Source organism: Solea solea, chromosome 3 (assembly GCF_958295425.1).
Source record: "Solea solea chromosome 3, fSolSol10.1, whole genome shotgun sequence".
Lineage (NCBI taxonomy): Eukaryota > Metazoa > Chordata > Actinopteri > Pleuronectiformes > Soleidae > Solea > Solea solea.
This window is the reverse complement of record NC_081136.1, coordinates 29789720-29805806: the sequence shown is the minus strand read 5'-3', so window position 1 is coordinate 29805806 and position 16087 is coordinate 29789720. Positions and strand designations below refer to the sequence as shown.

The window sequence follows — 16087 nt, the reverse complement described above, 5'->3', positions numbered from 1 at the left end:
GAGAGGGAGAACTGCTATGATTCATGCAGCAATTAATTTTAATCTAATCAGGCAAAGTTAATTTATTTCCCACTCACCTGTCTTATGAGGGTTGCATAAGTAAATGGCGGTCTGACATCTGCGTTTTTATAAAACTCGTAGTTTGGGGCGATCTCTGGAAAAATAAATACTGTGTCACCACCTGAAATAATTGGTAAATTTTTATTCCTTTAGGTAGTGCATTGACAAATTAAAAAGGGGGTGGGGGGAGGGGTGGCAAAGGGGGAGAGGAGGGTTAAAGGGGGGCACATCAAATCGGCATTTTCCATGTCTAACAAAATGCATTTTTAATTAATCTCTCTCGTGAGAGATCTTAAACACTAATACATCCACAAAATGAGATCCGTGTAGTTAGTTAGGCTCAAGTTGAATAATTTATGTGTCTTTCGCACTAAACACGGAGCGAGTAAATACAAACATCAAACGGCGACGACGGGGTCGTTTAAAATGCAAAGCTTTACGTCTTAATGTCATAAATATTGCATTCCTCGCCGTTATTTGAACTTAATTAACGCTCATGTAATATTTATCCACAAAGAAAGTTCCTGTCTATTTACACACAGTGATTAAACACGAGCAGCACATTTCACATTGGTAAGATAAACAAACCCCTGAGGTCTTGTGTGTGTGTGTGTGTGTGTGTGGCGAGTGCGGTTAAATGGTGCACAACTTGGGGCTGAGGTGTTCAACTTTATTTTTAGCCTTAAATCCGTGGTACAACACAGTCTACAGGATGCAAATGAACACTATGTGTGTGTGTGTCATGTCATGTTTTAGAGCGTTAGCCTGAAAGTGACACTTCCTGTACCGACATCCGTGTATCTGTGTGCTACGTGCAGCGCTGAGTAGTTGGTCCTACCTGAAAGGGGCATGGAGTATTTGTCCGAGTGGCGTCTGCGCATGGCTCCCATGCTGGGCACGTTTGCTCCGCCCAGTACCGATGGCACCTGGGGCATGGCGGACATGGGTGTGATCGGTGCCGTGGGCGTGGTCGGCGTCTGAGGTAAGTTGGGGGGCGATGCCGAGGGTAAGTTCTTGGACATGGTGACGCTGGACACCAAGTTGAGCTGGCATGGAGGAGGGGGGGGGAGTAGAGAGAGGGGGAGGCATTATTTTTGTGGTTTCTCTGACAGAGCCAAGTGTCTGCTCTCCTCTCCTCTAACACAGCTGTGTTTCCACTAACAAGGCTCGTGGAGAGGAGCCAGCCTATCTCCACTAATTACAACCACCAAATTGTATCATAAGAATTCTAATTAGAGCACGCTGTTCAAGATTATCCAACGATCAGCCTCCGTGTTATCCTGGCCCCCATCTCTCTTTATCTCTTTATTTATCACTCCCTCCCCTCCATGACTGACTCCCTCCTCCTCCTCCTCCTGCTCCTTTATCTTCACCACCCAGAATCCTTTCAAACCGAGGCGACGGGCTGGTACGACCTTGTTTGCGGTTCGGTGTAAAACAGTAAACACTGATTGCAAAAAGATACTGGAACCAGAACCACAAACCCGAATGTGTGTCAAGTTTCACTTTGAAGCAGGAAATCCACGTTACTATAGAGACTGGGGTTACTATAGTGACCACAGCAGGGACTCAAAGTCATCTCAGCTCAAGCACCTGATATCACAGGTGGAGTGGATTGTGAGAATAGAGAGGCTAGGTGAAGAGAGAGGTGGCAGCAGAGATGTGCTATGACTGTATTCCAAGTTCACAGAACCTGTGGCTACTAATTTTAATAGTAAAACTCAGACCTTGGTTAGAAAACATGTCCTAATTCAAACCAACAGCAAACGACCTTGGTCACATCTCCTGTGTGGAAGCATTTAAAGAGAGTGAGACCCGGTTTAGGGGCCAGACAAGTACCAATTACTTGTTGTTAAGGTTTGGCACTAGTGTCTTTGTTGGATGACACTGCACTACGTCATTCCTCTTCACCATCAGAGACTTTATACAGTGTATAAAGGATAAAAAAGTAGAGTCTTAAACATGGACATTAACAGCGTCTCACTTCATCTCCTACTCCTTCAACAGTAGCGACCGGAGAGTGTCTTACTTACGTCTGACACAAATGCCAACAGTGTCCACTTATCATCCATGCCTTTCCCTTTTCTTTTGCATTTGTTTCCTAAATCTCATGTGAGAGGCTTTAACTGGCTGGCAAATTCTAAACTGACCTTTTAGTCTCTGCACTAATTTAGCTGCAATGGTATTGACATCCGTTACATATTCAAGCCAAATTGCCTTAATTGTGAGTGGGGAAGTGGCAGCAAGGAGGTATCGGCGGTCATTTGTGGCGTGTGTTGATAAATAGGATAAAATGTCAAGTTTGAGGGGGGGGGGGGGGTTTCCAGATGATAATTACATGCACACTTAGCTATAACAAGCTGCTACAGTTATGACTAGACTGGCTAAGAATGAGAGTTAAATGCATCTATAGACAGTACATGGCCAATTTGCACAATATTTACTGATGCTTATGCTAAGTCCAGATACTATTAGAAACCTATGAGGTCGAGAAAAGCTGAAGAAAGTCTTTTTTAACTGTTCATTTAAGACTTCTGTCTGAATTCATGTCATCAAATGCATTTAGTTGCTCTTTCATGTGTGCTTTATGTAATGCAATACTTCATTAGCATCATTCATTCATATTCAGGCACGGATTATAGGCTGCACATCCTTTATGGGACGAGATGGAACCAAGCTGCTGGAGTTCTGAAGATTAAAAAAAAAAAAGAAAGCAGCTACAGACAGAAGACGAGAGAGAGAGATTGAATTATATATATATATATATAAAAAAAGGGAGTTTGATTCCTGATGGAATTATGGGATAATTATGCTATCATGTGATTATCTACATTCTATGATGAGCGGTGACGAGAGAAATTACTCCATTGAAAGCGAGCACTTACTATGCAAGAAGAAACACGATAATGTTTTGCTCTCAAATACTTCAAAAAACCTCGGAAATTGGCAGAAATTAATATTTGCAAAAAACGCACCGTGTTAATATTTAATCCAAATAAGGGGTGAAAAGCGGTGCTTGTCGTTCAATGTGAATGTAACAAGCCGAAAAGAAAGAGAGAGAGTGGGGACACCATTTTACTCCTTCAATGACCCCTTTCACAGGGTTTTTTATTTCCCCCCCTCACCCCCCCCCCCCCCCCTGTAAGCAATTTCAGTGGCAATGTGTGTATTTACGTCAACAGAGCTCCATCTTCAGCGCTCTGGTGTAATCTCCAGGTGTTTGTTGTTCAAATGACATATATTCTCGTCTTTCACTCTGTTTGGCGACGGAGCCAAGCGGTCATCAGCTGCCAACAGGTTGTTTTGGCCATTATATCAATCACAAAGAAATGACCCTGCATTTTTCCGCCAAGGACTCCGCCGCTCTGCCATCTAATACACTTCCAAACTCTATTGTCCTCTCATGACAGTACAGTACCTCACGAGAAGCTGATGCAGCCCGGTATTACGACTCCCATTCCACCTTTCGCTGTCTGTCGCTCACTCGTTCACACACACACACACACACACACACACACACACACACACTGCCTGGTGCTTAAACTGCCCAATTTCTACGCGGAGGCCTCGTTCAGGGCAGGAGCTTGTTTACGGCGGCCAGAGCAATATGCACTCACTGGTTTGGGAGATGACTTCGGTTCCGAGGGCCGCATGTGCAAGTGGGTCATCATCGCCTGAAGACGCTCACGTTCTTTAGATAGCTGTGAGAAGACAAGAAGAGTGTGCATCAGAGTGGATTAGAGGAGAGGATTGTGTGTTACAGTGCAAAGAAATAAACACAAGAAAGAAAAGGGTTGATATGAACCAAGAGACAACAGCTGATGTAAGTAGAATATGAGAGGATGGGGTGGGGGGGGGGGGGGAGAGAAGAAGGGAGAGGGTGCAGACAGGTCAGGCAAAACAAATAGCATTTCATCTTTTTGTCAATAGTAGAATTTAGGTCAGCGAGGCACTGACAGTAACAAGCTACTTGGGCCATAAATTAGGTGGTCCTGAGTGTCTGCTCAAAGTCCTGTGGACACTGTTAGGGGGATGGAGAGCAGCCAGCAGCTGCTGAGAGGTGAAGAGGTCTTCCAAACAGGGTGCCAGGCGGCCCCGCCTCCCCAGTCCAGTTAGTGGCCCCAGCCTTTGCCTATCATCAATCTAATTCACAGGGAGTGACAGGGACTGGACCATGTGAAAGACTCAACCCCCTGCATACCCTTAATATACACTCACACATACACATACACAAGGACAAAACACACAGAGAGAGAGAGAGAGAGAGAAAAACAGACAAGCAAGTGGGCGTGCACGTGCACTCACACATACACAGAGCTGGGGCTCATTACGAGTGACGGCTCTCATGGCGGAAAAGAGAGGGATGGTGGGAGTAAGAAATGAAGAGAGAGGAGAAGAAACAGGACGGACAACACAAGTGCGCCGCTATAATTGGTCACACTGTACAGCGCAAGCTTCAGTGGCTTTTGTGTTGCAACGAAAACAAAATATAAAATTAAATAACGTGCATCCTTTGCACCCTCCGCCACCACCACCACCACCACCACCCAGCCCGGGGGAAAGGCCCAGGTCTGCCTGGTCTGTGCCGGGCAGACTGAGCGACTCCAGCTGGTACTTTGTTTGACGGGAGTTTAAAACATACTGTACATATTCATTTGTTTCTTAAAAGAAAGAGGAGCGGTGGGTTGGCAGTGCTGAGTAATAATGAGAGCGCTCAATCAGCGTTCTCATTATCTAGCCAGCGTGACTCCTTAATAAGGTCACGCTCCACCTACTGAAAATAGTTCCCTCCTTTTGAGCTTTCTTCAGGTGCAAAGTGCAGTTAATTAACACAGCAGACCGGGAGAGATGCGCTCGCTATTAATTGGAAAGAAAAAGAGGTGGAAAGAAAAAAAAAAAAAAAAAAAAAAAGCAGAGAAAATAAAGCACACGCTTAATTCAATTAAAACAGCCATAATGGCTTTCCTTGTACGGCCTGAGGATTCCTTTGTTTAGTGGCTTTGTTGAATCCAGCAAGTCCTGCTCGTCTGGAAATATTAAGCAGACCAATATATGGCCTTTCTATCGCTCACATAACTTTATATAAATAAAAAATAAAGTTGAGGAAAAAAAAGTTACCTGTATTTCCAGCTGCTGTACAACCTGCATCTGGACTCGACACTGAGCTGTGCTCCGGTCATCAAGGGCATGTTCACTGTTTAGATGCCTGGAGAGAAAAGAGAAAGGAGAGACAGAGAGAAAGTGTAAGTCAACGATAAACCAAACAAAAAAATCCATACAATGTCAAACCAACTGCAAAAACAGTTAATTATGTTTTATTTTCCTCGATATTCATAATTACAGGGGATACTAATTACAGTATCAACTTCACCACAGTTTTGTTTTTATGATAATATTTCTATAACGGGACAATTATCTATAGGATCCTGTTTGGCGCCATTGTTCCACTCTGAAATGAGGTAATTAGAGGTAACACGACTGTGTGTGGTGCCATGTTTAACATGACAATAGGCCTGTGCCAGTTTAGATGGCTAACTTCAGTGCCACCCCGAGCACCGCTTTCTATAGAGAATAAAAGATGCTAGCCCAGCAGAACGGCTTTGTCTCCTTCGTTTACTGAAAACAATACACACAATTTAACACCGGCAACATTTGACACACAAAAGCAGCTCTTCAACTGAAGGTGCATTATCCAGCAGCGGGCATAATAAATGTATCTGGTGTGTTCGCCTCATTAGAAGAAAAAAAGCCAGCCAGACAGCCATAACAGTCAATGAGGGTTTTTGTCTTGATTGGATTTCGTCTGTAGGACACAAAAGAGCTTCACCATTAAGGTAGACCTTTATTCCTGGTAGAGCACGCGCAGTCTCTCTCGATCACACACACACAGAGAGAAAAACATAGTACACAAATATAGAGCGGGGGGTTTCTAAAGTGTTGTGATGGGTAATGAGCCTCTATCTAAATGATCATTGGTGACAAACTCACAAAGCAAGCTTTGAGGAGGCATGCTTATGAAATGCCAGAGCTGCCACTTTATCTCCAGTAATTATAGGTTAGCTTGCAGACCCTTCAATGATCATTTACAGCGCTGCCTCCAGTGCATTAGAGGGAGTACGAAATCTCTCTTTGGCTTTCACTTCATCTGTGAATGCAGCCACACACATGCTTACGCTGTCTTTGCACGTCAGGAACACACACACACACACACACACACACACACTCCCCCTGCCACGTCCCTCCTCGACCCCCCTCACTTCTTGTTTGTCTCCGACGCGCACAACAAGACAACTCATTGAGCCGACTCCTCCTTGCCTGCCAATCAAACGCTGAAAATGGCGAAATCTGGAACTCGTGCACTTAAAACCATCCCATCTCATTCCCGCTTGTACTTTTCCAAGCATTCCAGGCCCTAATGCTTAGAAATGTTCCAATATGAATCGAGAATGAGTAGTAGTATTAAAAAAAAGAAAGGAGGGATGGAGAGTGGGATGGATGAGGGATGGCTGCAGAGAGGGGAGGGACAAACTGGTGGATTTCTGCAGCCCTGTGCCTAATTGCTGTTTCAGAATGCGCATGCAAAAAAGGGGGCATTTCATTAATCATTTAATCACATCCCTTGCAGGATGAGGGAACTAATGTTGCAAATACCCTTTTCATTTCACTGCCCATAATGCTATCTTATGCACTTGATGTATGGCATGTGTCATGAATTACAGCTGCTTCAAAAGCACAGAGCGGGCTGCTCGATGTCCCCGAAGATACCTCATTACAAAAAAGAGAGAGAGAGAGAGAGGGAGAGGTGGAAGAATCTTGATCAAGTTTCTGCCTCTCATCGACAACTACCCCGTTTGTCTCATATTCTGTCGATATCGGCGTGTTTGTGCAGGGAGGGCCTCTGGAGAGAGTCCGCGTGCCCACGTGTTCCACCTCTGGCCAGTTAGCAAGGTGATTACAGGCAGATTACTACGTGCATTTATGAAATATTCAAATGGCAGCATGTCCTACTGTGCATTAATAATGCCACACAGAGAGGGGGAGGAGGGGCAGACACACACACACACACACACACACAGGCAGACAGAAAACAATAATGAAAGAACACCTTATTTACCGACTCCTCTCTGAACTACAAAACTGTCGTCTCTAATAATACTCAGATTGTCTTTCAGAGACTCACTCGCGCTAAAGAAGAGATCTTTTAATTTCCTCTTACATAAACCAAATCCAAATCACGAGTGGGTGAATGATGCTACGCACAAATAAAAGACAAAGAGAAGAAGACAGGTGTAATCGCTTAAACTTGAAGGTGGAGGATACATGCATCACTGTCAGGGCCGGCCAGCTGCTGTTTATGTTTACTGTTCAAACCTCGTTTTTCGAGGCACATTGATTTCTGCCCCTGAGCGGGGAATTAGCCATCTGATGGAGGCCGCGTGGGAACGGGGAATAAAGGATGGAGATTGAGAGCCAGAGATGCAGCAAAGGAAGAGGAATCAAAGCAAATAACAACAAATAAAAGAGACAAAGAGACTGATAAATTAAGACTGAGAGGGAAAGGAGGGGCCGGTTTTTTTACCCCCCCAAAAAAACACAGATAAAGATTTGTGTTTGTACTGGATGTTCTTCTCCTTTAAGAGAAGAGAGGAGCTATTTTCTTCCCTCCTCTTTTCCCCATAGCTGTGTATATGAATATGTATAGGCCATCAACGTCCACTAAGGGCCCAATAATAAATCTACTCAAGCCAGCATATATGGATGATGCACTTCTGCTAATTGTCTGTGTGTATTATCAGGGGCTACAAAGGCCCAGCAGAGAAGAGAAACTTCGGCCCCTTAACTGTCTGCTGCACGTGACGCGCAAACACACACACACACACACACAACAGTGAAGTCAGATATGAAACAGAAGCAGCATAAACACAGCCATATGCAGCTTCACACGCACGCTGGCTAACTAGCGTGCATAAATAAGCGCACACACACACACACACGATGGCAGACACTCTCCCTGTGGTGATAGTGCATAAGTAATGCCCTCCGTTTTAAAGGTCTTGTCATAGAGCAGTAGACATGTGGAGGGAAACGCAGATTTCCAGGGGCCAAGGGCCTGCCAGACTGCCTCCACAGTGTCTGTGTGTGTGTGTGTGTGTGTGTACACACACATTATATAAAGATGAAGACACTTTGTTGCTGCCTTGTGGGTTTAATTAGCAGCGGGTTACAGACACCGACGTTCAGGTTAGCGGCTGAGCTTGCCATTTCAACATGGAGACTGCCCTCCTGCCAGTAATGGGGAAAGTGGTGACAGAGAGTGGAAGAGTTATGTGCGTGTGTGTGTGTGTGTGTGGATTCTCTTAATGTAAAGGACTGATTATCGTACTGAGTTGGGAGAATATGTGTGAATCAAGTTTTTTTTTTTTATTATTTACTAAAAGGTAGAGAAGCACGAGATCAGGAATCTGGAATAATTGGGGGTAAAAAAAAAAAATTTACTTGCATGGCTCCATAAATGTACTAAAAGCATTTATTCCATCTCCTGTTTTTCATGTTTACTGTAAGGCTCTCTACAAAAATAGCTCTGGCACATGCACTAGCAGTGTTAACGCTTCTCCCTCACATCTCCTGTGACACACACACACACACACACACAAACAGACACACACACACTCAAAGATTCCCTGTAATATTATTTCATTTTGAACTTCAGAGAGCTAATTCGGGGTACCAGCCACCTCGCGGCTACCTTTTCCAGGTGAGAACACATAAAAGCACACTAAAGAGCTATTAAATGCTGATCTTGACAAGTTTCTTGGCACAACAAAACAATAGGCGACTAAACGTGTCACCGCAGCTGAGCTGAGCTCCTGCAGCGAGATGCCAGCTTATCTTGGCTCCTCTCCCTCCTCCCCCCGTGCACCACGTACCCCGGCATCCAACCAACCAACATCTGAACTGTCATCTAAATCTGACACCCGCTTTATGTAACCCCCGTTTATACCGTGTCTGTGTGTGCGGAGGTGTGTGTGTGTGTGTGTGTCTGCGTGTGTGTGCACTCGACTGGCATCTCGGAGAACATAAAAGGCCTCCCTGTGACACTGACAATCACTGCTCCGAGGCACGCCACAGAGCAGCCATCTTTGTTCTGATGATGAGTCTGCCTTCTTTGTTGGTGTCTGTTTTCATGTGCTGGCTGGGTTATAGTATAGAGCCAGCCTGTGACTTGCAGGGATGTGTGTGTGTGTGTGTGTGTGTGTTGTTGGGTTGGGGCGGGACTGAGCGAAGAAAGTGCTCTATTTTGTAGCAACCGATGTTCTGGCATGTGTTCTTACAAAACCATCTGCCAACCTGTGCTCTCGCTTTCAAGTTTGAAATCTACCTGTTTTCTTTCTGGCTGTCTCTCTCTCGTCCTCTCGGTTTATCTTTACAAGCATACATCCCCCCTTTCTTTTTTCTTTTTTTGTGCGCTGGTTTACCAGCTTACCGGATTCAAAGGCACATCCCTTTATATACTGTACCTCTGCCCCCCCCGAATAACCAGCTAAGCTACCTAGACACAGTATCCTAAGAGCACACAGACTTACATGTGTTTGCATGTGAGCGGAGTGAACGGTGCACAGGGATAGACTGATGTCTCCTTTAAGTAAGTGTACCAAGGTGATAGGACAAGATATCACAAAAAAACCTGCTAATCCGATAAAGGCTTGCATTCTCACACACACATGCAAGGCAAACTCTTCTACCTTGACTAGTGCGCATGCATGCAGTCAAGTTTGGACAGCGGACTGTACGCGAGCTGGCTCTTCATAAATATCAGCCCTTAAGATGATGTGTGTGTGTGCCGGGAAATTGATATTGTCATTAAAATGTATGTGGCACATCTTCCACAGAGGATAAGCAAACACACTTGTCAGACTACAGTTGTAATGCACATTCACCTCGGATTCATTTAAATCCGTCGCTGTCAGTTGTGATTGTACGCCTTGACAGGCCGTGAAGACGCGGCCCATTGTGCCGCCTTGCCTCTGCCTTTGAAAGGCTGGTAAACATGGCGTTTATTGGAGTCATTCCATTTCGCACACACACACCTTTGAGCTTTAATTCACAAACTGCGGCGGAACTGGCAGATGCCTGACCTACATCCTAGAGCACATCCCCATGGGGTGGACTAGTTTCTCATATCAGTCATTTATTTCTCAGCTTTCTGCGACTTATTAAATTCACGACTGTGGAAAAATGCGTTATTTCGGGGAAAAAAAACCCAAAAAAAACAATGTCCCGATTGTCAGAGTTTATGTGAAATTCATGTGGCCGTTTACAGCTCATGAAAAACACTCACCAGATCGTTATTTCACAGTTAATTACAAATCTAATTAGAATATTCAAATGAACACTTTCCCTTTCTTTTCTTCTCTGTGTGAGAGCAGGGAGCCAGGGAGAGAGTGATAGTAAGAGAGAGCGAGAGAGAGAGGAACTCTTATTGAGTGGCAATGTGATAACCTGTAATCGGCAGCACTGCAAACACCTTCTTCCTTTGATGTCCCCTCACTAACATCCAGGCAACAAAGCCGGCCAATTACAAATGAGCTAATTAACTAAATTGTTGATGGAGCATGAAGAGTTCATCCGCTCTGTTGCCTGCACCATGACAACAGTGAAAGGGGGCCTTTGTTGTGCAGGAAAAGTGTGCGGCCGTGCGAGTTGCCATTAGCTTTTGACGCTTCCTACAAACCTATCAGGCAGTTCCAGGGAGGAGATTTGTTATGGATCAGAGTTGGTTTGAATCCGGTGCTGTGAGGGCAGAACCCTGTCAAGCTGGTTGTCAGGAAGGTCAAAATGTGTTCTTTTGAAAAGGCAGTGATATATTCTTTTAATGGGCTCCTCTGTACCCACACAGAGAGGATTAAAGGGGACAACTTGTGTATATTGTACACTCAACGTAAAGATATACGTGTCTTGTACACAGCCACACACGCACGCACTCACATACAATAAATAAAGAAATACATAAATGAATAAAGAAAACAAATCCGAGCGTGCTGCCTGCGATGTTGACTAATCTAGTAAACTTAGGGTTTCTACAGGGGCATTTCTTTATCCCAAAAATAAGTTTTGCACTCCAATAAAACTTTGCTTTACTTAGTTTTATGATGTTTTTTTTTTTTCACATTTAATAAGTGTGCCGTCTGTAGGATGGTTGTCACAGAACTTGAAACTGCAAAACAAAGTGTCCAACGAGGGACTTGAATTGTTACAAGCTCATATTTGTGTGCGTTGCCCTACAGGAAGAAGAAGTGCGGATATCATCTCCAGTGCAATAGTGGGCTCATAGTGCAAATGTTCTTACTTTAAAAACTGTCCAAAGTCCTCACAGATGTTCTCACAGCCAGGCCATTTACATACACCATGACCGTACAGGGGATGGGTCCCTCCACTTTCTTCATGTAGTGAACTATAGACAGAGAGAACAAGAGACAGAAAAAAAACCCATAAATAAATAAATAAATGAAACAATGAAATGAAACAAACAAAAAAAGATGAGGTTTGTGTGAGGTCACGTAACCTAATAAATTAGATCTTTAAAAACTTTGGGAAACATTCAGTAAATTTAAATAATCCCAATATGCAACGACTTGACGGCCTTTATTCAAAAATTTCAACCCACGCCCCCATTGGAAGTGTACAGTAGAGTAAAGCTGCAGCTTTGTCTCCACCGCAGCCACCATCCCATCTTGTAAAGCTATTATGGGGAGGAGGGGGTGGAGGCTTTCAAGTAAACATTAAAAATCCAGACAGCCATATAATTTTCATCAGGAGATTAATACTGTGTGTAACTTATGTTCTTTGAGGACAAGGGGAGCAGGGGGTGGCTCTGGCGTTTCTCAAATGGCGCCCCCAAATAAGTTACGACCCTGCCTAGACGGCACATCCAATTAAAGATGACAGTTTAACCTTTAGTCTTGGCACGACCGCGTTCGCCTGTCTCCACGCGAGAACGGGAATGAGAGTGAGTTGTGTCGGTGCGCGTTTGTACGGCCGTGTGCAGGTAAGGCTGTGTTTGGGGCCTATGAATATGTGTGTGTGTGAGCACGGCTCACATTGTGTTTTACAGTGGGGCTTCCCCCACATTGATCGGTGGCATGTTAGTAAGCAGTGCTCCTGACAATACTCCCTTGTTCGATCATTATGAGACACCACACGGCCCTCGGGGACACAGGCAGATAAAGTCTTTTTCCCCCTCCTTTCTTCCGTCTCTTTCTCCTTCCCTTCCTACCTCTGCCTTTATTTCTGTCTTCCTTCTAAAGATATCTTTTTCAAGCCTCCTTTTAGTGCAACTGGAGAGATAGCATCTACTTTAAACCAATTACACCTCCAGTGTGAGTGTCGAGCAAGCATCCACACAGACACATACTCACACACTGCTACCCTAAGTCCTTATTATAATATTGCCCAGGAAAAGCCTTTGAATAATGCATGGGCCACATAGGCAGATACGTGAACACTCAGTGTTTTGGTGCTGGGTGCATTTATAAAAGACGCCATCACAAGGATAAACATCCTGAAAATGCCACTCAAGGCATCACGTATTCTGTTTACATGACAAGTAAGCAAGGGAGGTAATTTTCAAAAGAAAAAAAAAAGAAAGAAAGTACTAAATACTTAATGTTCAAGCAGGTTATGTTGTTGTGCCTACCAGAGAGGCTTGTTGTAAGTTTGTGTGCCTGCCTGCATGGATTCCTTTGCCTGCGTTTGATATCTGTGTGCAAGCCAAGTGTTTTCAATGGCACATGTGTTCCCCGGGGAGAACACGACTTTTTTTTTTCCCTTAATATTGTGAAGACACTAATAAACTATTGAACAAATAAACAAAACATCTTGTTTTCCCTGTAGTAGCAGTGCTCTTCCTTTAAACGAGGACAAATACTCTGGATGGGAGCACAGCGTTCTCGTGTGCACAAAAACAACAGAAAAACAAACAAGTCTCTGTAAACTTTTCATCTTCTCTCCTTTTTTTTTTCCTTGGTGCTGTTTAAAAAAAGAAAAAAAAAAGTGAGTGGAAGAACATTTCTATATTATTGTACCTCTCTCGCTCCCGTTCCCGTTCCCGTTCCCGCTCCCTCTCTCTTCTGTGGTTGAGGGCGGGGGACTGTCCGTTGGCGATGGAATGGTGAGAGATGGGAGGCGATGCTTTGGCGGGATTGGAGGAGGAGGAGGTAGTTGAAGAAGAGTTGTTGGTGGAGAGGTCTAAACCGCCGCCACCTCCGCCGGTACCGTTGCCACTGTTGCTGCTGTGTTTGATGCCGTTGTCCTCCATGTTGTGACCACCGCCTCCGGTCACGTCCTTCCACAGCTGCTGCAGCTCTGCAGGGCTCAGGCCGGCTAGAGAAGTCAAGAGGGAGAGGGAAATCAGAAAAGAGAGAGAACCAAAGACAGCACAGGGAATAAAAGCAACAGTTGGTTCGGCAGGGAATGGATAAAAGCAAGAAAGGACAATAAATCTTAACCTGTACGGAAAAAAAAAACTCCACAAACCAGCTAGAAAACTTTTACAATGCTCCATGAACGACTGTTCAGTAAAACTGTTTTGTAATCTCCTTTCCCTCGACTTCTCTGCTGTTCATTTAGTTATTGATGACAAATGTTATACAGTAGCTCTGAAACATTTATGTTTTTTTAACAAGCGAGAACCATAAATATTGATGAGTGCAGTCGGTGCATGTTGCATCGGAGATAAACAAGATTTGTCCAGTGCTTGTTTTCAAGCCTGGCAGCTAATTAAGTAAAACCCACTTCCTTTGATTTCCTTCTAAATATCTCCCTGGCTGTTGTTTTCGGTTTCCGCCATTTTGGTGGTTAAAAAAACAACAACAAACATAAGGGTATAGGGGTGAAAAATGAGGCCTCTCTCCTCTCTCTTACTGTCCTCTTATTGTGAAGGCAGTAAACAACAACAACAACAACCGGGGAAGAATGGAAGAAGCTGGGATGGAAAAAAAACAACAACAACAAACATTGGCAGAGCACAGAGGTAGACAAAGAAAGCTATTATCACACAAGGAGACAGAGAGATGGAGAGAAAGAGAGAGAATTGAGTCCAAACAAAAGGATAATGTAAAGATTTAGAGAAAGAGTGGATAGTAGAAGAGCATACCAATGAAGGGAGGGCAGACAGACAGCCATACTTACAGACGGCTATACTTAGAGGGAACAAAGGTGCATACCAATGAGAACAACACAGACATGCTGACAGAAACACTAAAGTGGGACAAACAAGCTTGGAGACACAAGTTGGAAAAGTGGAAGCAACAAGGGACAATGAAGGATTGCCTGGCAGAGTCGTAAAAAGACACCTGCAGACCAGACCCCAGGAAGTCACATGCTCAGGATCAATATGGCTCCATCCAACAACAACAACTTCCTTTTCTCCCTCTTCTACCTCTGATTCACTAATCTCTCCCTCTCTCCTCCTTGTCTTACCTGTTGGGGGCAGGGTCTGTCCGGGCAGGGCAGCCTGGCCGGGAGCAGGCCCGGGCAGCGTGAGCAGGCCCTGCCGCTGCATGTTGAGCAGGTGCTGCTGCTGCTGGAGCTGCTGCATCTGCAGGAGCTGCTGCTGGAAGACAAGCTGCTGGGCGGCCAGCTGCTGCTGCTGCTGCTGCTGCTGCTGTTGCTATAGAGAGGAGGAGGCGGAGGAGGAGGAGGAGGAGAGGAGGGAGGGAAAATTACAGACAAATTAACAACTGAGAGAGAGGGAGATGGAGCTGTGAGAGTGTGCGTGTGTGAGAGTCTGAACCCACTCGCCTCTGCCGTGACCTTAGCTATACCTTTCTCCCGTGCTGTCTCGACATACTCCCTCTTCGCCGTCTGTGCTTGCTCAGGCTTCCCGCCGTTTTTTTTTTTTTTGGGGCTGTACCACACAGCACTACTGCCTTCTCATGTGTGTGTGTGTGTGTCATAAACAGACAATGCTGTGCTGATAGACAAACTCTCAAGCCTGTCAGAATATGTGGCTTGTGATTGCGTATGATACTAAGCCTCTGGTATAATCCTCCGTCACCAACACCACCAACGCTGATAGTTAATTGTCTCGCCTTCACTGATGGTCTGTTACAGCTTATGTGGCCAGAGGGAGCAAGCAGAGTGAGAGATTTACAGCCTCACAATATAAACACACACACACATGCATGCTGACTCCCCCCCGCTCTCTAATCGATGTCTCGCAGAGTTGTTCATTGTCGGGGCCAGACAGGCAATTGCATAAGCCGCGGTGCAAAACAACAACAAAAACAACAACAAACGGAGGAACACAGAGCTCAGTCACTGCAGCAACAACAAGTCAGAGTTTTTGGGGGGGGGGGGGGGGCGACAAAAGCTTTGGCTCCGAGCTGTGAAACACTTTAAACTGTAAAACTGAAAAAATAAAACAGGCAATAATTGGCTTCATGATGGATGTGTATGGTTAAAGGCTTAACTGTATTTCTGATGGTTTTTCAATTTCCCTCTCCTCTCCATATACATGTGTACTGTATGTGCACACAGCATGACGTGCACACATGTTTCCGTATGTTTATAACATGGTAGATCTGTGGGAGGAGGAGGAGGAGGAGGCAAAACTTGTGATGCACTCACTGGAAAACAGGCTGCATAATGGAGTGATGGAGGGAGGCAGTTTGCCCTCCCTACGCCTCCATCCTGCCTCGAGAGAAATAAGGGAGCAATTTCTATTCCATATTTGTTGGCGGGGGCCCCTGAAAAACTCGATTCACAAATCCAAACAGAAACAAAGCCGCCGGGAGGTCAGTTGCGGCTTCCTGGAGGGGCAGCATAATAGGCTGCTTCAGGAGTCACTGAGAGGTGCAACACATCGGGAAAGAAGAAAGGACAGACTCATGTTTATGTGATACCTGTTTTTTTTCAAAGATCAATTTAGTGTTGTGAGGATGTGCCTCTAGACTGGTTCTCGGGGGTTCAGCGCCAGCGCGGTTACGCGAACGTGGCTCCGGTTGTCACGCTCGGCTTCTCCTCTCTT

The 16087-nt window shown here is 45.0% G+C and overlaps 1 protein-coding gene across 9 annotated transcripts in view; it reads right to left on the bottom strand.

The window, feature by feature from the left end:
- The window catches only part of foxp2 (forkhead box P2), a 96322-nt gene that overhangs the window by 9740 nt on the left and 70495 nt on the right, over window positions 1–16087 (bottom strand). For 7 of the 9 annotated variants that reach the window (XM_058626144.1, XM_058626137.1, XM_058626141.1 and 4 more), the window contains 7 exons: window positions 14539–14728; window positions 13143–13440; window positions 11408–11512; window positions 5179–5266; window positions 3678–3761; window positions 899–1106; window positions 78–181 (listed from right to left, as the gene is read on the bottom strand). In XM_058626144.1, coding sequence (XP_058482127.1) covers window positions 78–181; window positions 899–1106; window positions 3678–3761; window positions 5179–5266; window positions 11408–11512; window positions 13143–13440; window positions 14539–14728 — 1077 coding nt within the window. The remainder of the gene's footprint in view (window positions 1–77; window positions 182–898; window positions 1107–3677; window positions 3762–5178; window positions 5267–11407; window positions 11513–13142; window positions 13441–14538; window positions 14729–16087) is intronic. The other 2 variants (XM_058626140.1, XM_058626142.1) reach the window with 1 other exon arrangement.